General features: G+C 37.2%; 1 protein-coding gene across 1 annotated transcript in view; it reads left to right on the top strand.

Moving 5' to 3' along the window:
• Man1a2 (mannosidase alpha class 1A member 2) overlaps positions 1-22019 on the top strand; it is a 132018-nt gene that overhangs the window by 54658 nt on the left and 55341 nt on the right. The window contains exons 6-7 of the mRNA XM_028752999.1: positions 4333-4427; positions 19563-19686. Coding sequence (XP_028608832.1) covers positions 4333-4427; positions 19563-19686 — 219 coding nt within the window. The remainder of the gene's footprint in view (positions 1-4332; positions 4428-19562; positions 19687-22019) is intronic.

Below are 22019 nucleotides of genomic sequence, written 5' to 3' on the forward strand. Positions count from 1 at the left end.
AAATGCTTCAAAAGTTTGAGATAATGTTCGATACACGTGTACTTTGGATAGAGATAGTTGAAAAACAGTAGCCATATTTTTTCTGTATTTGGTAGCAGACCTGAAATTGAAGACATGTTACCTTAGCATGTATCTTAGTTAGGGTTTATATTGCTATGATGAAACACCATGATCAAAACAACATGGGGAGGAAAAGGTTTCTTTCATCTTACAGTGGTAGTCTGTTGTGAAGGGAAGTCAAGGCAGGAACCTAGAGGCAGAAACTGAAGCAGAGGCCATGGAGGAACACTTGTTTACTGGTTTGTCACCCATGGCTTGCTCAGCCTGCTTTCTTGTACACCTTAGGATCACCCACAGTAGGCTGTGCCCTCTCATATTAGTCATTAATCAAGAAATCTACAACAGTCTTCCTTATAGGCTAGTCTGATGGAGACATTTTCTCAGCATTCCTACTTCTCAAATGACCCTGCCGTGTCAAGTTGACAGAAAAATCTAACTAGGGCATTATGACTAAGCAAACTTAGTCATATCATAGTCACACAGCTAGAAACCAGGGATTAAAACAGAAGTTTGAAAGCACCAATGGGACAAAATGACACCATGGAATTTAAATAATTGAAACCATGGCGATTATTTTTCATCCAGTACCTTTAAAATGATGTATTTATTTAAAGCAAAAAACCTCAGAATGTTCCATTACAATGTTTAATGTATATCAGCTATGAAATAATGAAATAGACTTTACAATAAAAATTACCAACAGAGATGAAGGTTGCTTCATGATAAAGGATGAATACATCAGAGAGGCACAACAATCCCAAAATTAAAGCAATAACTTACTCCGTTTTGGGCACCTAATAATAGAGCTTCAAATGAATGAAACAGAAATGGATAGAATTAAGAGTTCTGAATTCTTGAAGTAAAAAGACAATTCCACAAGGACTGTTAAACCCTTTGACAGTTTTTGCAAATTGATAGGACAGACAGACCATTAGTAATGATGTATACAAGCCCTTAGCAACAGTAACAGCTGTGTTAAGTGAATTGATGTTTATAGAACACTCATTCAACAACTACAGAATACACAGTCTTTTCAAGTACATGTGATATGCATATGCGGGACAACAAAATTTCAGTCAAATTATAAGAAAGTGAAAATAGCTGTTGTTATGTGGTGGTTCACTGTAATCCCAGTTCTTTAGGAGGCTGGACTGCATAGTGAGTCCCAGTCTAGCTTGGCTTGAGGCTTTGGAAAAAATGCTTGCAGGTAATATACACATCAAATAAAGAATTGCAGGGGAAATTGAAAATGTTATAAAGGTGGTACTTGGAAAGTATGAACAAAATTGAGTAAAGTGTTTAAACTAACTATATTAAGAAGGAAGTAATAGAAGATAGCTTACCAAGATCAGGAATGAGTGCTGTCTCCATGGTTAGGCTTTCATTGCAGACACTATAGACACTGTTGGGAGCACAAAGGTTCTCGGGCTTACAGAGAACACTGGGGAAACCGGGAATGCTAAACATGCCCCATTGTCTTTTCAAGGGAAACCTGTTTTCCAGTAGCCTGGTGATCTGTGCTATTTGTAAGGCCAGGCTGCAAAGAGCTCCCACAGGGAGGAGCAGAGTTGACTAATAGTTTAGGTGACCTTTGCACTATCTGTATGGTCACCTACAGATAGAGTTCCTCCCCCAAGCTTCCACAACCAGTACCAGTGGTGGCTAATTGCCCAGATGACCTCTGTGCTCTTTGAATGACCAAGACTATACCAGGTCTTTGCCTAGGCCCTTAAGATAACACATACAGCCAACTCCAGACCCATCTTCATGGAAGAAGTGACATGTATTTTGAGAAGAGTTTCTATGTAATTATACCTCCTTGTGTATGGGGAATTGTATTACACCAGAAAACTCTTTTCCAATTGTACTGTACTTAAATATGTCTGCAGTAAACTGTCTGAGGTACGACTCTCTAGAAGTGTGAACTAACAACAGCTAACTGTGTTGATTGGGATTTTCTTCTTGCCTCATGAGGATTGTTACTCTGCTGACCCTGATGTTTGCAGAGACTCCCTCCCCTCTCCACACACAAGACATTAAAAACATCATAGTGGAGTGTGCCCACCATTGTTTTCAAACAAAGATTTTAGGTAAAATGAACATGTTCTCTGAAAAATATGTCAAAATTGATGACTTCTCTTCCTCCTCTTTTTTCACCTCTTCCTTCTTTCTCCCCCTCCTCTTCCTTCTCCTTTCGTCTTCTCTTCCTTCCGCCCCTTCTCCTCCTCCTTTTACCTCCTCCTTGTCCTTCTCCTCCTCCATTTTTAATTAGTATCTATTAATTGTACAAAATAAGTGCTTTCATCATGCCATGTCTGTACACATATGTAATGTACTTTGATCATACTAACACTTACTCTGCTATGTTTTTGTCCCCATTCCCAGAGGTTTCCTGCCCACCTTAATAGTCCTCTCCTGCCCAGTAACAGTCCCCTTCCTTTTCCAGAGAGTCCTAATCTCATGGTTTTGAGCACTGATTCCACATGTGAATGAAAACAGGCTAGATTTGTTTTTCTGAGTGTGGCTTAACATGAAGATGATCTAGTTCCATTTCCCTGCAGATGATATATTTTTGATCATATATATGTTGTGTGCGCGCGCACACACACACACACAATCACATATCCTTGACCCATTCATCTGTTGATGGGCAGGCAGGTACCTTGGCAGATTATATAACTTGGCTCTTCTCTTTCAGAAACTCAGGAACTTGTTTTGATGGTGTTAGTGATTGATTCAGGAGCTCCTGGAAACTAAGAAGGTGCTCTGTCCTGTACAGAGAACACTGTCCCACTCTTCTGACGCCATAGTGGCACTGATAGCCAAAAGAACATTATAGATTTGTAAACTGTGTGAATATATAAGTAAAAATGTTGAAAAAAAATTAGTAAAGCTCAACCAGTAAGAATATGAAAAAAATGTCTCAAGTATAAGTTGGGTTTATATCCAGAAAGCAATACTGATTTAATATCAAAATAAAATAGTTAACATAATTTTCCATTTTAATTAATAAAATAAAAAAGAAAAGTAGTGAGCTATTTGCAACAAATTCAACAAAAACAAATGTGATTTTGATGGTATGTATTAATAGAAATAAAGAGAAATCATGTTTAACATTGTACTGGCATTGCAGTGGTGGCATACGCCTTTAATCCCAGCACTTGGGAGGCAGAGGCAGGCAGATTTCTGAGTTCGAGGCCAGCCTAGTCTACAGAGTGAGTTCCAGGACAGCCAGGGCTACACAGAGAAACCCTGTCTCGAAAAACAAAAAACAAAAACAAAAAACCCCAAACAAACAAAAAAAGAGAATGTCTTGAAAAACCAAAAAAAAAAAAAAAACCAGAAATAAAGACCATATTATGTTGTATACTTTTCCTTTTTTAGATTCCTTCAAGTTTTTGAGATACCCAGTAATGTCTTAAATTTTTTTAAAAAAATGTTGTTTTCTAATATTATGTAACCAGAAATACACACCTCCGGGTGTGTGTGTGCTAAATCAAACAGAAACATTTACAGCAACTCAGGGGTGTCTATCCAGACTGTATTAATAGCCTTTGGTTGTTAAATATTTGAAATAAGCTTACATGTTGATGAAGATCCTGTAGCCTAGTTGTCTTCTCTTAGATTTTGTTTTTCTTTGTGTGTGTGCGTGTGTGTATGTGCACACGCATGCACATGTGGGAATTTTCATGTGTGTTTGTGTATGTGTGGGTCTAGGGGGTGCACGTGTGTGCAAGTACATGTGGAGGCCTGAGGTTTATGTTGGAGTCATTCTGGATTGTTCTTCCAGTCAAACCCAGTCAGAGCTTGCTGATATGGCTGGTCTTGTTATGTAGCTTGCTTGGGGATCCTGGCTTCAGTTTTAGTTTCTGGACTTCAGGTGTGAACCGCTGTGCCCACCAGAATTTATGAGGGTTTTTGGCAGTTTGAACACCAGTCTTGATTCTTTCATGGCAATTGCTTTTGCTGATGATCCGTTTTCCCAGCTTTCTCTTAGAGTTTTGGGGAGCGGAACAGGTAAAAATACAGATGAGAACCAGAACTATGTCCTTTCTGTATAACTATGTGTCCACTGAGGATATCGCATGTTGGGAAACCTTCCTCAGTATGTGCTCAGATATCCACTCTAGTTACTGTGTACTCTGCAGTATGACATGTAACCACTTACCACACAGCTTGTATATAACTTGTATGTTGTGGTATGCATATGGCAAGAGGTGACAATAAGCAATACTTAGCTGTAGTTTATGATTATTTATACTTTTGTCTCAGATATTCAAGACTAAAGCAGTACAGTTGGCTGAGAAACTCCTTCCTGCCTTTAACACACCTACTGGGATTCCCTGGGCAATGGTAAACCTGAAAAGGTAAACTCTATTTTATTTGAATTGTTAACTGAGTTTTGACATTTTTGTTCATGGAGATTTTCAATTACCTATTCTACTATGCTTTCAAGATTTATTTTTCTCTTAGTATGTTTAGAAGAACATCGAGTCTTTTCTTATTTTTAAGTTTCGTCCTTTACTTTGAGACAGATCCCTTGCCTCAACTTCATTCCAGTTGCTAGAACTTGTCTCCAATTCTGTTTAGTGTTGCAGTGTATTAAAAGTATTTCCCTTCCCCTTTTCTTCTTATGTAATATTTACTGTTCTTCTAAGGCAAGATAGAAACAGCATGCCTAGAAGTCAAGACAGTCTGTTCTTGAATGCCGTGCTAAGGATGCAGGAACACACAGTTTTGACGTAGGATGCTCAGTATAATGTCTAGGTTCAAGGTTGAGCATGAAGCCTTAAAATAATTATTCTTTGTCATCAATTTCATTCAAAAACATTTTTACTTAGAAATGAATGAAATACTTTGTTTGTTTGTTTCTGTGTCCTCAGTTCCTTTGGTCTACACGTCTGCTTTTGTACCAGTATTATGCTGTTTTGTTACTAAGTCTTTGTGATAGAACTTAAGGTCAGATTTTTATCATCTCTGGCAGGCATTTTTCTTTCTGTTTTAAGAACGCTTCAGCTACTCAGGGATTTTAGTGCTTTTGTATAAACTTTAGGGTTTGGTTTTCTAGTTCTGTATAGAATGTACTTGGGACTTTTATGGGGAACATATCTTAACATAATAAAGGTGATATACAAGACTATACTATACACTATAGTAAAGGCAGGAAAACAGGAGCATTGCCTCTGAAATCTGGAAAGATACAGGTGCCAACTTCAATATATACTGCTCAAAGTCATAAGCAATGCATCAGGAAAAATAACCCACGGAGGCACACATAGGAAAGGAAAAAGTCAGATAATACTGCTTACGTACAACGTGACCCTAAATTTAAGATTCTACCAATATTTATCTTTTTTTTTTTTTGGTTTTGGTTTTTCGAGACAGGGTTTCTCTGTGTAGCTTTGGCTGTCCTGGAACTCACTCTGTAGACCAGACTAGCCACGACGAACTATGGAACTCAGAGATCCACCTGCCTCTGCCTCCCAAGTGCTGGGATTAAAGGTGTGCGCCACCACTGTCCGGCTTCTACCAATATTTATAACTGACAAATACTTTTAGGCAAATAGCGGGATGCAAAATAAACATACAAAATGTAGTGGCTTTTCTATATAACAATAATAAATTAATTTAAAAATTAGGAAATTCTCATCTATAATACCTTCAGAAATAATCCAGAATAAGCCCAAACAAGAAGGTAACAGACATCTACAATCTAAGCTTTAAAATACTCGGGGGAAAAAAACTGAAGAAGACATCAGAAGGTGGGAAGACACCACTTGCTCACAGACTGGCAGAACTGATATCATGAAATACATATTCTCTAATGCCCTTTGTACATGTATTAGCCATTTTCCATTATGTTTCTTTGTTTTGTAGTTTTATCATCTTTTTAAAAGATGTATTTATATAATTATATGATTTGTGTCCATGAGTGGTCTGTTTGCATGAGTACCTGCATGACAGAAGAGGACATCAGATTCCATTATATATGGTTGTGAGCCACCACTTGGTTGCTGGGAATTGAACTCAAGACTTCTGGAAGAACAGCTAGTGCTTTTAACCAGTGAGCCATCTCCAGCCTCTATTTTTCACATCTTGAGTTAATATCCTGGAGAAGTTCTTTAGTCAATTCCTTTGAGGGATTATGTTTTTTTCCTTCTAGATTTGGGAAATATTCTGCCATGTGGCTTTATGCATGGAGTGAGGGAGTGCCATTTCAGCATCTGTGCTACCGACATACCTGTGATTTATTGTTTTGGACTTGTGTTTTATTTCCAACAGACTGATTTTTACCTTGTTCGGTTTTGCTCTTTGTAACAGCGCCCTCTCCTGGTCACACTTAGTATTTCAGTCTGTGGGCTGTTAAAGTCTTTCACCATTGCATTTCCCACGGGGGTACTATCTGGGTGGCTAATACTTTAACCAGGATAGCCTTAAAGTGCACTAATAGTGTGTAGAACTACAATACTGAGTAAGTACAGGCAGAGGAGCTATCATTGTACCATTGCACTTTGAAGACTTCCTGAGTATAGATGACCTTGCTGGAAGGGATGTTGCTGTGGCTATCTCGTCTACCCCTGACCTAGTGTCTGCAACTGTGGCTAGTAGGTACAGACTGTAGAGGTACAGTTAACTGTTGGCCTCAGGCTCAATGCCATCCCAGTACAGGGTATCTTCCATTGTTGGGATCTGCTTCTAGCAACCATTGGTAGGACTGTCTTTGCTTATGTATTTACCTGTCTGACTTGAGGTTCCAGCCACCTGCACCATTTGATTTGTTATTGTCTGGCAATCCTGCTTTCTGCAGCTGCCTCTCTGGTCCTTCCCTTTATTCAGAGGCCATGGCAAGTCAAATTGATTTTTTTTTGTTTTTGTTTTTTTTTGTTGTTTGTTTTTTGTTTTTGTTTTTCCAGACAGGGCTTCTCTTATAGCCCGGGCTGTCCTGGAACTCACTCTGTAGACCAGGCTGGCCTCGAACTCAGAAATCCGCCTGTCACTGCCTCCCAAGTGCTGGGATTAAAGATGTGCACCACCACCGCCCAGCTGTCAAATTGATTTTTTTAAACAATAGTATTTTTGAAGATGGTATCCTACACTGCCCTTTGGTCATATGAAATACAAAATGGAATTCATATTCATGCTGACCTATCCCTTGGAAGAATTACTGTCTCATCCAGACTTGAAACTGGGTTTAGGGTTGAGAGGGCTGTGGGCTTGTCTTTAGGAAGAACTGGCTGTGTCTGGTTTGGCTCACCTCTCCAGGTGGCTCGTGTTTTCCTTTACCTCTATGCAGCAGAACCGAAGCTCTTGTTTGACTTCTTACCTGGACACTGCCAGTCTCTCTCAGTGGCACGCCTTTTGGGTGTCCATACATGTAGCTTGTTGATTTCTGAAGCTCTTCCTTCCCTCATTCCTCTTTGGAATGGAATCTGTTTTTTCTTCTCCGGTTATTTACACTCTCACACACTCACACGGGCGCAGCTTTAGAGATCTTTAAATAAATGTTCAACAGATATTTTCAGTTTATATAAATTCTAGGTTTATGTTTATGTTTGCGTCCCTTTGAAGGGGTGGTTTCTCTCTTGTTTGGCCTCCATTGTTTGTAATTGATGATTTGAGTTTTTATTGAGTATCCCTTGATTTTTTTCCTCCTGACTTTGCCCTTCATATTTGCTGTTTTAAGATGTGAAAAAAAGTTTTCCAATGTAATTTTTCCTGACTTTTGATTTCCTTCTGAAGCTCAAATTCACTGCACTTACAAGCTGTCCTGCAAGCCCCATTGTTCTTTTTTGTTTGATAATCTATTTCCCCACCTGTCTTCATATATTATATTTCCTTTTATGTTGATTCTGAATTTCTTAGGCTCTCTAAAATAATATATAATATTTCTTTTTCTAATTGAAAATACTAATAGGAAACATGGTAGATCTTTTAATTAATTTAGGAACTAAAAGATTCCTCCAGTTTTATTTTTATGTATTTTTTATCGGAAATAGATTTTTTTCACAGAATATATTATGATTATGATATCTGCTCCCTCTACCCCTCCCAGTTCCTTCCCACATCCCCTTTCATCTTGATCTACCTCAATTCTGTCTCCCTTTAGAAAACAGACTGGTGGGCTAGGACAGGGAAGTAGGCTCAGATACTTTGGTCATTCTGATAAGCCTTTAGAAACAGTGATCATGGGAGTGTTCACAGAATTGGGTTTATTGCCTTGCTTTTTCTTTGACTAGTTATGTTTATTGTCTTGCTTGTTCCTAGACTATTTGCATATATTTTATTGCTAGCCTTTCAACCTAGACCTGACCTTAATACTTGCATGTAATCAAAATGGTGTAAAAACATGGCATACCTCTTGCAGGGGTATAGGATAGGGGATTCTAGGGAGAGGAAATGGGGAAAGGGGATGACATCTGTATTGTAAATAAATAATAAAATATCCAATAAAAAAATTGGCATCTAAGGGATAATAATAAAATACAATAAGATTAAAACAAAAACAAACGAATTGGAACAGGACGAAGCAACCAAGCAAGAAAAAGATCCAAAGAAAAACATACAAGAAATGCACAGTTGAGAAACATACATAAATATAAAAACACAAGACTGGAAGCCATACTATATATGTAAAGGACCTATAAGGTAAAACAAAGAATTTCCGGATGTACCATTATGAGACAAAGTACCTCCAAAGATCCCATTGAGTTTGTTTTCTCCTGGCCATTTAGGCTGGGCCTGAGGCCTATCCTTAAGAGTGGTTTGTTTTCCCAGTGACACTCCCTTGGAGAAAACTTACGTTTTATTTGCAAATGGCTATCAATTGGAAATAGAGTCTCAGTGGAGGCATGAGTCCACTTTCAGCTCTAGAACCCCATCTGGTCCAGACCCATGCAGGCTCTGTGCATGCTGCCACAGTCTCTGTGAGTTCATATGTTTGCAATCCTGATGAGTCTAGAAGGCCTTGACTCCATCCCCTCTGGTTCTTATGCTTTCTCTTCCCCCCTCTTCCAAAGAGTTCTGTCCTAAGGAGAGGGATTTGATAAGAGACATTTCTGTTGGGCCTGTGTGTTCCTCTCTGCATATTGTCGTCTCTGAGTCTCTCTCTATATTTGTTCATATCTACTGCAGGAAAAAAAAAGCTGCTCTGATAATGGTTGAGCAAGGCACAGATCTGAATATAGTAGAGTGCCATTTGGAGTCATTGTATTGCTATGTTCCTTTAGCAGAACAGTAGTTTTTGGTTTTCCCATAGGCCCCTGGTCTATTTAATCTCAGATTCTTGGTTATCCAAACAGAATTGAGTATGGGTTTTATCTCATGGAGTAAGCTTTAGTTCAAATTAAATATTGGTTGGTTACTACCACAATCTTTATATCACTATTGCACCAGTGTATCTTGCAGACAGGTTATCATTAGGGTTTGTAGCTGGGTTGTTGGTATTTACCTTTCTCCTCTAGTAGTGTTCAGAGTACCTCCTGTGTTCTGTAAACAATATCATGTAAACTAGTTCACAGGGATGAAGGCTCTAGATAGGCACCAGCTTGCCTTCTCCATGTTTAAAGAATTGTGCAGCTGTTATCTTCAGCAATGGAATAGGGCCTTTCTTTCAGGTTGTGGAGAGCCATCTTATCAATAGCCTGGGTTGTTTAAGGGTAACCCCTTAGGTCAAGAACTCTTTAGATGGGATGTAATCCTTTCCCGGTACTGGAAGCTTATTTGGTGATGAGATGTCCAGTTGGGGTTTTGTCTTCCCTGTTATTTAGTGATTTCATTTAGATTACCTTTCTATGTGTATATATTTTAGGAAGGCTCTACTGTATTAGATTTCTCTTTGACCCCTCAGATAGCCATTAGTTTTAGCTGTCCCTCCCCTTATTCCCTCCCTCCCTCTCTCCCCTCTTCTCCTCCTCTCTGTTTGAGACTCTCTTTCAGTGCCCCCATATCCATACATAACTATTTGCCCTTCCTAGAAAGATCAATCCCTCCTTGCTAGTCCCTTATTCTCTACCTAACCTCTGTGGTTATATGGGTTTTTAACATTTTTATTTTTGACTCAAATGCTAATATCCACATATAAGCAATTGCATACACATTTGTCTGCAATTCTGAGTCTGAGTTACCTCACTCAGGATGATTTTTTTTTTCTAGTTGCATTTACCTGTGAATTTCATGATTTCACTTTTTTTTTTTAACTAGTTGAGTAATGTTCCATAGTATAAGCATACCACATTTTATTTATCTATTGATCCATTGAGGATCATATAGGTTGTTTCCAAATTCTGGCTATTATGAAGAGAACAGTAATGAACTTGGCTGAGGAAGTGTCTCTGTAGTTGAATGAAGTATCTTTTGAGTATATGCTCAAGAATGGTTATTTCTGGGTCTTGAGGTAGATCAATTACCATCTTCTTGAGGAACCACCACACTGATTTCCATATTGTAAGTACAAGTTTACATTCCCACCACCAGTGGATGAGTGTTCCCTTTACTTCTTCGCCAGCAAGAGCTGCTGTTTTATTGATTTTGCCCATTCTGATGGTTGTAAGATAAAATCTCAGTATAGTTTTGATTTGCATTTCCCTGAAGACTAAGGATGTTGAACATTTTATTCAAGTGCTTGTCAGTCATTTGAAATTTCTCTTTTGAGAATTCTCTGTTTAGATCTGTACCTAAGTTTTTAAATTAGGTTTTTTTTTTTTTTTGGTGTCTAGTATTTTTGAGTTCTTTATATATTTTGGATATTAGTCCTTTATTGGTTGTGTAGTTGGTAAAAATCTTTTCCCATTTGTGGGCTGCCACTTTGTTTGAATGGTAGTGTCCTTTGCTGTATAGAAGCTTTTCAGTTTTTATGAGATTACATTTATTAATTGTTAATTTTAGTACCTGGGGCATTGGTGTTCTGTTCAGAAGTTTTTTCCCTGTGACAATGAGTTCAAGACTATTCCCCACTTTCTATTCTATGAGATTGAATGTATCTGGCCTTTTATTGAAGAGGTCTGGTCTGTGATCCATTTGAAGTTGAGGTTTATGCAGAACGGTAAGTGTGGATCTGTTTGTGTTCTTCTACATGCAGCCGTTTAGTTTGACTAGCACTATCTGTTGAAGATGTTATTTTCCACCTTGTATTTCTGGCTTTATTTAAAAAAAAAATCGAGTTTCTGTGTTTAGACTTATTTCTGTGTCATTGATCAGTGTATCTCTTAAACCAACAATTTAACAAGTTAGAAACACCTCATTACAATCAAGAACAAGGCACTGTTTATGTTTAGCATTTTTCTGGAAGTAGTAACAAATATAATAGGAATGAGGAATGAAAAAATAATGGATTATAGGCAAAATTATAATTATATATATCATACAACTGCCTAATTTAAAGATAACTTGAAATGCAATTATTTAAAAGGTAATGGGTAACTAGTTAAGGTAAGAAACAAGTTTGGATTTGAAGGTAATTGCTGGAAGAGTTACTCGGGAGGAAAAGCTCAGTCTGCCACAGAGAAGGCACAAACTGTAAGTCACAGCCAGTTTCTAACTGAAGAACTGCATCATCACAAAGGTATTCCTAGCCATCACAAGGACAGTAAACATGTCTTAAAGGGTGAAGATGAAATTTAATTATTAACAACAGAATGTCTTTTAGAAAATATTTATTTATTTATTTTACGTATACCAGAAGAGGGTATCGGATCCCATTACAGATGGCTGTGAGTCACCATGTGGTTGTTGGGAATTGAACTCAGGACCCCTGGAAGTGTAGCCAGTGCTGTTAACTGCTGAGCCATCTCTCCAGCCCCACCAAGTGTCTTATTACCTAGAATCCAACTGAAAATTACTAGACATGGTATGAAACAGGAGAATGTTACATAATCAGAAGTGAAATCTGTCAGGAGAGAAGCAGGCAGAGAAATAGTAATAGAGATGACCTCCAAGGCCTTGGAGCAGGTTCTGTAAGCATGCTGAAGTATTTAAAGGGAAGTGTCAGCAATGAGAAGAGTGACTTAAAAAGGACCAAAATGGAGCTCCTAAAGCTAAATACATGTGGAGCAGATTTACTTGACAAGCTTAACAGTTCTTCCCACATCCTGAAGATCTGCGAGCTTGAAAGTAAAGCACTGAAATTGCTCAAATAAAATCACAGAAAATGAAAACTAAAAGGCACAGGTATGAGGAAGAACCTACCTAGTGGTCTCTTGGACATTATCAGACAGTTCAGCACACGTGAGGACCAAGGGGGTGGGAGTCAGATAGTGGGAACAGATGCAAAGACACTGAGTCAAAGAAATAATATCTAAAACCTTACCATACTTGATAAGTTCACAGATTCTAGTATTTCATGAAACTTGGCAAGAGACATAATTTGTCAGAAAAATCAGTTTTTAAAAAGTGCCTTGTCTCTCTTCCATTTTCTTCCTTTCCCAACCCTGCTCCATGAAATTAAGACAGTTACAGGCAATTCAAAAGCTTAGAGAACTTGTTTCTAGCAGTCCCTTCTCCCTAGAAACAGTAAGAAAAATTTAGTGATATCAATAGAAAAGACAGATCTATACAAAGAACTGAAAAACAGTGAAAATATATTGAGTAACTATAAAAGGGGTGTTTTTCTGTTCCTTTAATTGCTATTTTTAAAAGTATTTCCTAAGTTTTATTTTTCTCAAGAAAAAAGCAGAAACAGTAATTTGTAGAATGTATAAAACATGTAGAGGAAAGCATGTTTACAGCAGCACATACTGTGGTGTGCAGGTGTGAAGTACAGGTGCTTCTAAGTGTATAGCGATATGACACCTCAGTGAACTATCATAAACTGAAAAGAGCCTATTTAACTGCAGAGCTGACCAGCATAATATAGTATGTATTGTTTACCCTTGTGACTGTGTAGCTGATTGAGAACTGTAACTTGCTGCCACTCCCTGAATCTCTAGAGGGTATGTGACCACATATCCTTAGTACAGGAAAAGGTCAAAACTCAAAAATGAAATAAGATTTGTACTGAATTCATACTCTTTTATACTGTCCAAAAGTTAAAAGCCTCATGAATTGAATTCTCAGAAATCGTGGACTATACATGGCAGTGTTCTCACATTATATGTGAAGTGCTATGTGGTAGTGTGTACTGTATAAATTAACGATATATGTTATCATCCCTAGGGCATCATAGTTAGGATAAGTTAATAGAGACAGTACTGAAATATTAAAAGATACTGCATAACAATGATAAAAATTAACTTGACAGAAAAAGAAAACAAACCACTAAAGAGTAGACTTATGTTGGTGGACCTTGATGTAATATCTTCACTAAGAAAAATTTGGTTGTCCTTATAAAATTAAAATAGAATTATATGCCTTGAAACATTCCTTTGGTTTATATTTATACATCCAGGACTGGAGAGATGACTCAGCTGTTAAAGGCTAGGCTTACAACCAAAAATACATCCAAGAGAAAGTAACTGTTCATACAAAGTTTGTTTATAATCATTTTAATAATAAATTTGTAAAACTATGATCTAATCAAATGTTGATCAGCAAGCCAAATCATTGTTGTGTTTGTACAATAAAACACTGTTTAGCAAAACAAAGAATCGAGAACTAACTCACAGCAGTAAATCTCAAATGTTGCAAGATATTTGATCACACTGTGAATCCCAAGATCGTGTTATTTACTGGGGAAAAACAAAACAAAAAACAAAACACCTGTTTTTAGTTGTGTGGCTCAGCCCTTTGTACGTACCGTTTATCCCAAACAGTGAAGGGAAAGTTAGTTTGTAGAAGGAAGCACCCATGTTTGAGAGTGATGTCTAATTGAGTGGCAGACAAAGTGACAAATCAGAGAAAGATTAGACAGACTAGCATATGCCCAACTCTCAGGAGATCAGAGAAAAAAGAGAGGCAACTTAAAAGAGAGCAGTGCAGAGAAAAAAGGAGGCAATTTTACTGAGAGAATTTTACAGAGATGGGTTGAAGAGAGCACAAGCTAGGCATAGGTGAAGACAGAGTGAGCCAGAGAATGAGGAGCCAGGGGATCAGAAAAGATTGCCAGGGAGGGGTGGGGGAGCGTTGTGGGTGGGGTGGGGGTGCAGATTGAGTCAGTCAGCTTGGAGAGGAGTTTGAGCCAGAACAGCTGAGTTGAATCAGCCAGCCAGGATTCAGAAAATAGGAATGGATGAGCTTATTCAACAGCAAGTCTCAGAGGCTGAAAACATTCTAGGACTAGATAAGATTGTACAGAGGCCAGAAGCTTCCAGGACTAGGCCTAGGTTACGAGATGGAGGCAGTAAGCCTCAGAGATGATAATTACAGCAGCAAAATAAAAGTTACTTTTACACTCAAAGGCATGTTGAGTAAAAGAGCCAGTCACTAAAGAATATATACAATATGATGACGGTCATTCAGAGTTGTAGAATATAAACAATCTCTAATGACAGAGAGTGGTAAGGGAAGGATGTAGAATGACTGTAGGAGGAATAGGCACTTCTTGTAGGTGCTGACTTGATATACTTATGTTTTTCCAGTTAAACACTCCCCACCCCATTGCTTACATCTTTGTATGTAAATTATACACAAGTGCTAGGTTATTTGGGTTTGGAGCATTTAGGCTTTGAGTCTGTTTACAGTGTAGATACTAATCCTTGGCAAGATGCGCATAGGTAGTAAATATTCTCTGGAGTTTATCTCTTGAGTTGATGTCTCTGGTGCTGTACAAAAGCTTTTGCTTTGATACAATCTCATTTGTCAATTTTTGGTGTTATTTTCTGAGTTGCTGCAGTCTTCTTCAGAAAGTCCTTGACAGTACCTGTATCTTGAAATGTTTTCTCTCCTTAGCACCAGGTTCTAGAATTTCTGGTTGTACAGTATAAGGTCTTTTATTCATTTTTAATTTATTTTTGTTCAGAATGAGAATTTTCATTCTTCTACATGTATATGTCCATTTTCCCAGCACTATATGTTGAAGAGGTTATTTTCCCTCAGAGTATATTACTGTGTATATTATTGGCATCTTTGTAAAAAAATATAGTTCGTAATTGTATGGGTTTAGTTTTGGGTCTTCTTGTCTAGTCCATTAATTTGTGTCTGCTTTGTACCTGCAGGATACTGTTTTTTTGTAGGGTAACTCAAAATTCAAAATACCCTCGGTATTGTCCATTTTGCTCAGGGTTGGTTTGGATGTTTGCAGTCTTCTGTGCCTTCATGTGAATTTCTAGTTCTGTAAAAAAGGTTACTGGAATTTTGATGATGATTATATTAAATAAGGTCATTTTTGGTGATATAGCTATTTTTGCAATGTCAATTTTACTGTCCCACGAGCATGGGAGGTTTTTTCATTTTGTAGTATTTCCAGTTTCTACAGTGTTGTAAAATTATCATTGGAACATTTACTTACTTTCTGTTAGGCTTATCCTAGTTTTTTTCTTCTCTTTCTTAAAAAAAATGATTGATTTGTGTTCTCCTGATTTTCTTTTCATGTTACATGTATTAGAGAACTACTGATTTTTATATGTTAACTTTGTATTCAGCTATTTTGCTGAATATGTTTGTCCATTCTAAGAGTTGTGTAGTGGAGTCATTAGCTCTCTTGTGTATAGGATCATCTTGTTTGCAGATGGATGACTTGACTTCTTTTGTTCCTGTTTGTATCTCGAATTTCTCTAACCAAGCTGTCACACACAGGAGGGGAGAAAGTAGATATCCTTGTCTCACTCCTAATTTAGTGGAAACACTTTCTTTGTTTGATTGTAACATTGTTTGTTGGTTCTTTTGTACATAGCCTTTATTATTGGATTTGTTAAATGCCTTTTCTGCATTGAGGTGATCGTGTTGTTAATATCCTTAAGACTATAATAGCTTGGTTTTATTGATTTACATATGAGGAAGTATCCTTTTATTCCTAGAATAAAACCCATTTTGGTTAGCATGAGGTACAGTCTTAGCCACCTTCCATATCACAGACTCTGTGTGCAGACCCTGAGGATACTTCCCATATTTTGCCTCAGTTATGCTGTCTCTTCTTAATCAGAGCTGATTCTTCAGCTCCCACTGACTAGAACCACTACTTATTAATAAAAAGCAATACATTAATAACCTGATACACTCTTCTCTCAAAAACATCACAAGTCAGGCCTCCATCGTGCTCTGCTTTCAGCATTATCACCTGAGTTCCCTTGTTGGTTCATTAAGCTTTGAACACAATAGCCCAGTATTCCAAAATCTTCCCACAATCTCATTAAAGCGTGGTCAGGTCTGTCAGCAGTACCCCACAAACCTGGTACCACTTTCTGTTTTAGTTAGGGTCTTTACTGTGACAACATATCAATAACCAAGCAACTTGGAGAAGAAAGAGTGAATTTTGAAATAGTTTATAGTTGTAATCAACCACTATAGGAAGTCAGGGCAGGAACTCAAGGCAAAAACTCAGGATGCAGGAACTGGTGAAGAGGCCATGGAGAAGTGCTGCTTATTGGCTTACTCCTCATGGTTTTCTCAGCCTGTTTTCTTTTACAACTCAGGACCTCCTGTCCAGGGAGGTCACCAACAGTGAGCTGGGTCCTCCCATATCAATTATTAATCAAGAAAAATGCTCCCCAAACTTGCCAATAGGCCAGTCTTGTGGAGGCATTTTCTCTGTAATAGTCCCTCTTCTCAGATGCCTAGGTTTGTGCCAACTTGACAAAAAGCAACTAGTGCATCTGTCTTGTCTATTTGTTTAGTAAAGCCATATCTGTGTATGTTCTAGTTTCCTCGCCTTAGACTATCCTTTCCTTTCTTTCACCTTAAGGCTGCTTGTGTCTTTGCTAGTACGATGTGTTTCTTGCAGGCAGTCAAGACATGAGTCCTGATGTTAAGAACAGTCTGCTAGCATGTGTCTTGGAGAATTGGTAACAGTAGCACACAGAGGTGTTGTGGAAAGGTGTGTGTCCTTCCAGTCATTTTGTTATGTTTGCCTTGTTTGGTGCTCGGCTGTTTTAGTGTGGCTTTTCTTTCAGTGGCCTCATTGATGTGTTTACTTTCATTTAAATTCAAAAATGTTTACTTCTTTACTTTTAAAATAATTTAATAATTTAAAATTATTTTTATTTTATGTGTAAAAGTGTTTTATCTGTGTTTCTACATGTGTACCACATGTGTACCTGCTGTCCACAAGGCCAGAAGGTATTGAATCACCCAGAACTGAAATTTCAGGTAGTTGTGAGCTGCCATGCGAGTGGTGAGAACCAAACCTGGCTCCTGCTGAGCCATCTCTCCAGCCTCAATTTAAAAATTTTAATTAATGTGTTGTAGAATACTTCTGCTTAAAACTATTGCCAAAATAATACTATTTTTAAGGAAGTTAAGGAAACATTTAATCCACATTTGAAATTATTAATATTCTCTCTTCATTCTTGTCTGAGTTTGAAAAATATTGTATGTATAGTTGTTTTGGAGCAAATTCTGCTTAAATGAAGTATATTTCTATTTTAAAATTTTTGCTTAATTTTTTTCAGACCTTGTATTTTCATAATGTAATACATCTGAGTGAAATTTGGAGCTCTATAATAGGAATATGCTTATTCCTATTGACCATGTTTCTAAGTTTAAACTTGTACATTGTGTGAGTGCTTTCATTTATTTAATTTCTTGGGTTTTGATGGGATAAATATGAACATCAGTTGTTTGCTCTTAAAATTGCAAGTCACTAGAAGCTTTGTTCTTTAAATACATAATAGATTAAAGATTTTGTTTGGACTTTGAGGAAAATACAAATTGTAGGTGATCCATTATCAAACAATTCAAAATAATTATAGGACCCTTAAATTGATTACTATTTAATCATCAAAAGTTTGCCAAACATTTCTATGTCTTGTTGCTGATGTTGAGCTTAGCAAAGAGAGACATCATGTTGTTTTTAATTGTTTTGTTTATTAGTATTCATTGCATATTCTTCACATATATATGTATGTATATACATATATATATGAAAGCATTTTAATGTCTCCCTTTGATCAGTTGAAAAGAATAACATTTGTAGGAAAAATTATGATGGTGTTAGTTTGAAGCAGCTAATCTTTTAAATTGGGTTTAGTCTTTAGTAGTTTTATTCTTTGTAGTTTTCTTTTAAGTTAGAATATATATGAGTCAAATTTTATATTTTAGAATGGTGTCTATGAAATAACATAAAAACTTGCTTAGAATTTGGTCTTTTGAAAGTTATTTGCATATACTTTGAATGATGTTTTCCTTTGTTGCTTTTAGCTGGTAACTTTTTTCATGATAAACTATAAACTGTTGGACTTGCCTGGGTTTTGTTTATAGAGGATAACAAAATCATTAGTTAGCTGAAATCTAGCTGATCTCTGTTATGCTTTATGTCTAAAATATATGCTGCCATTCTTATTTTTTTTTGTTTCATATCACACTAAAATAAAAATTCTGAAAATTTACCATGGTCTTACAGCATCCTTGTGTGGAGTGGTGAATAGCTAGCTCTCTAATGGCATCCTGTAGCGTTGACTTTCTAGACTCTAGCTACAGTCTGTCACCTTCACTCTCCTCAAGGCCATTGCATTTGCTGCTTCCTTTATGGGGAATTTTCTCCTTGGAGGTCTATTCATCAGAGACTCCTCTGTGATCAGGACTCAGAAACACTTTGTCTGATGATAATCTCGAAAGGGCCTTTCTACTGTTGCACTTTCTGTCCTTACTATTCAGTATTCTATTTCTCAACTTGATTTTCTTTGTAGTAGTTTTTACCATTTCAGTGGTCTTATTTGTTACAAGAGCAGGAATATTATGTCATGTTTATTGATTTCTGTCCTGCAGCATAGCAAGTTCTTACTGTTTGTGAAAATAAATGTCTGTCTTACATATTACTATATCCACATTCCGTTTTTGATTCTCTATTTAGCTATAAAAGAAAAAATTGATAGTGGTATTTGCTTCTGATAATTTCAATGAGAAAATAGTATTCTATAATGAAGGCGCTGTAAAAATTAGTGCTATATGTCCAGATGTAGATTTTAGTGTTTTCTTAATCAGAGTAATAAGCAAGTATATAAGAGAATCATTTATTACACAGAATTCTCCCCAGCTATTAAAACCAATGAGAAAGCTGCTATTGTGAGCTGATACGGAAAGACTAATAAGGCACATTACCAGAGTACAGTGCCTGGTCAGAGCGCCTAGTACATTTTACTTACTCATTGCCTATACGAGGCAGAAAACAAACAAACAAACAAACAAATAGATGTATTGCTGTGTATTTATAAAAGTTCTACATGTGTAAGAAGCTAGTAAAAAGTGATTCTAGAGCTAAGTGATGTAAAGGGGTGAGAATAGATAAAATATATTTGATGCTTAATTTTTATTTTGTCTCGATTTTTAAAACCTGACTGTATTATTGATTTAAATTTTTTAATAAACAAAAATTAAGATAAACTATTATATTAGATGTAATAATTTCTAAGATCTATTTAAGATGCTCGTGTTTCTCTTTCCCTAATCCTGTTTCTTTTTATCCCCCTGTTACTCAGTGGAGTAGGTCGAAACTGGGGCTGGGCGTCTGCAGGCAGCAGCATCCTGGCTGAATTTGGCACCCTGCACATGGAATTTGTGCACCTCAGCTACTTGACTGGTGACCTGACTTACTATAATAAGGTTCGTCTCTGTCCTCTCTCTGTTTGGTATAAAGGACGTACAAGTTTGCCAAAAGGCATCACAGGTTTTCAGGGATTTGATTTTTATTGCTTATGTTTCTCTTTCAGCTATTTTGGTTTTTAAATTTCTTTCTACTTAGAGCATATTTAAAGTATTTACTGAGAAGTTATAATCACGATTTTTCTTTAATTCTATTCCCATTTTTAATCATGATTATGAATTCCGTAGCCAGCATGCTAAGACAAAAAAAATTTTTTTAACGTTTAATAACTGCAAAAGAAGAGAGAAATACTATTTACAGAGTATGTGATTAATTCTACTGGATATTTTAAGACAGTCTTAAAGGTTTTTGTGGGTTTTATTTTTGAAAGGAAAGTTTGCTTTTTCATTTTCTTTTTGGTGAAGTGGATCTTAGCCCAAGGTCTTGCAGTTACTGACTGTTGGCTCTACTACTAGGCTATACCAGAGTATCAGAACTTGACTATTTAAATACAAATAACTACTGTGAATGCAAAACACAGCTCTCAGCTCAAAAGAAGTAAGAAATGCTTATTTCAGAGTCAAATCTGAAAGTAAGAGGGGTAAATATACTTTAAGATAGTTTAGTTCTGAACCAAAATATTCTAACAGTCTATAATTATGGTATTTTAACTAGTTAATCATGCTTGTAGTACCTTTAACATGGACATGACTGTTTCTTTTTTTTTTTTTTAGTTCACACCAGAAACAAATGTTTTAATTACAAGGGTATAAAATATAAATGTAAACTTAAAATCTTTAGCAGTTTGTCTGTATCAACTGCAAAAAGTAAAAGTGTCATTTTATAAGACGATACCTTATGTGGTAGGAACAGATCTGTGTTTACCACACACACACACACTTAAAATCTGTGGAGGTAAGTTCACAGCGAGGCCAGGTGGCAGCTGGTGGTACTTTTGGACTAGAAGGAAGCAGTGTGCCAAGAAGCTAGGAAAGCATGCTTGCAACAGTCCCATAGGAAGTTTCGTTTGTCTGCCGTCTTCAGTGAGGGAAGGAGTGACAGATGTCTCTGTTGCAGGCAGCTCTAGGTTTCCAGTCTCAGTTGGCCAGGGAAAAGCAAAGGCTAGAAATCACACTGACATTATCAGTCTTTCATGTCTAAACTTTCTTGTGAGTACTTGAGTCAGGACAACAGATGAGTCAGTATGGTTGTGTAGACCTGAAATCCCAGCATTCATAAGACTAAGGCATACGAAGCCATTAATGCCAGTGTAGACTTCATGATGAGTTTAAGAATCTTCCCCGTCCTAAAAAAGGGAGAAAGTGATGATGAAAAATTCATCCAAAAAGAGTAAGTAAGTACAGAATTTTTAGAGATTTATCAGAACAAAAGAAGGGAAGGGCCCCCATGGAACAATAAAAATAAAATCAAAGTCCTGTCCAAATATCACTTTAAGAAAAACATGGATCCTCTATACCCCAAACTTTTGTAGAATAAGAATATAAACTGGTCATACAGAAAGATGTGCTGAGTACCAGGGCAGAAGAAAACATTACCACTAAAAAGAAAGTCAAAGTGGAAGTACACAGGGAAAGATGGAGCTTTCAATGGGAAGTAATTAGAAGACAGAACTGCAAAACATTGACAGGCTCTAAGGACACACTGAGGAAGGAAATGTGTGCTGAGGAACACAAACAGTATTATACATAGTTTCAGATGTCAGAAAGCCAATTTCTCATCTTTCCTAAGATCATTTAGAAGTGTCTAAACGTGGCATGTGCAGTCATTCCCATTGCACAATGGCAGCCTTACATATGAAAGACTCAGGGGCATAGGTAGTAGTCTTAAGCTTCTTCCCAAAGCACCATGCCAAACCCAGCCAAAGAAAAGATGATGAGAATAATTGTACTTAAAATTATTAGTGTGCTCAGCTCCAGAAAGCTGAAGTACATACATGTGTATGCCTGTGAGAAAGAGAGTGTATTCCAGGTCACTTAGAAGTTATATAGGTCATCATTCATATGTAAGGACAGCATGGATATGTTACCTACTCAAAATCTGAGTGAACTTTTCAGAAAACAAAGACTATAAGAAATAGAATGCCTTTCCTGCAGCACTGCCTGCTCTCCCATCTGAAAGCCACTATCAGGTCTGACCAATCTGCAGACAGATAGAAGTCAGGGCTTTGGGGAAGTCATCAGCCTCTTAATGTATTTTGTGATTTTTTTTCCCTTCCTTCCTTCCTTCCTTCCTTCCTTCCTTCCTTCCTTCCTTCCTTCCTTCCTTCCTTCCTTCCTTCCTTCCTTCTTCCCTCCCTCCCTCCCCTCCCTCCCTCCCTCCCTCCCTCCCTCCC

This window comes from Grammomys surdaster, unplaced genomic scaffold (assembly GCF_004785775.1).
Source record: "Grammomys surdaster isolate TR1022 unplaced genomic scaffold, NIH_TR_1.0 125941, whole genome shotgun sequence".
Taxonomy (NCBI): domain Eukaryota; kingdom Metazoa; phylum Chordata; class Mammalia; order Rodentia; family Muridae; genus Grammomys; species Grammomys surdaster.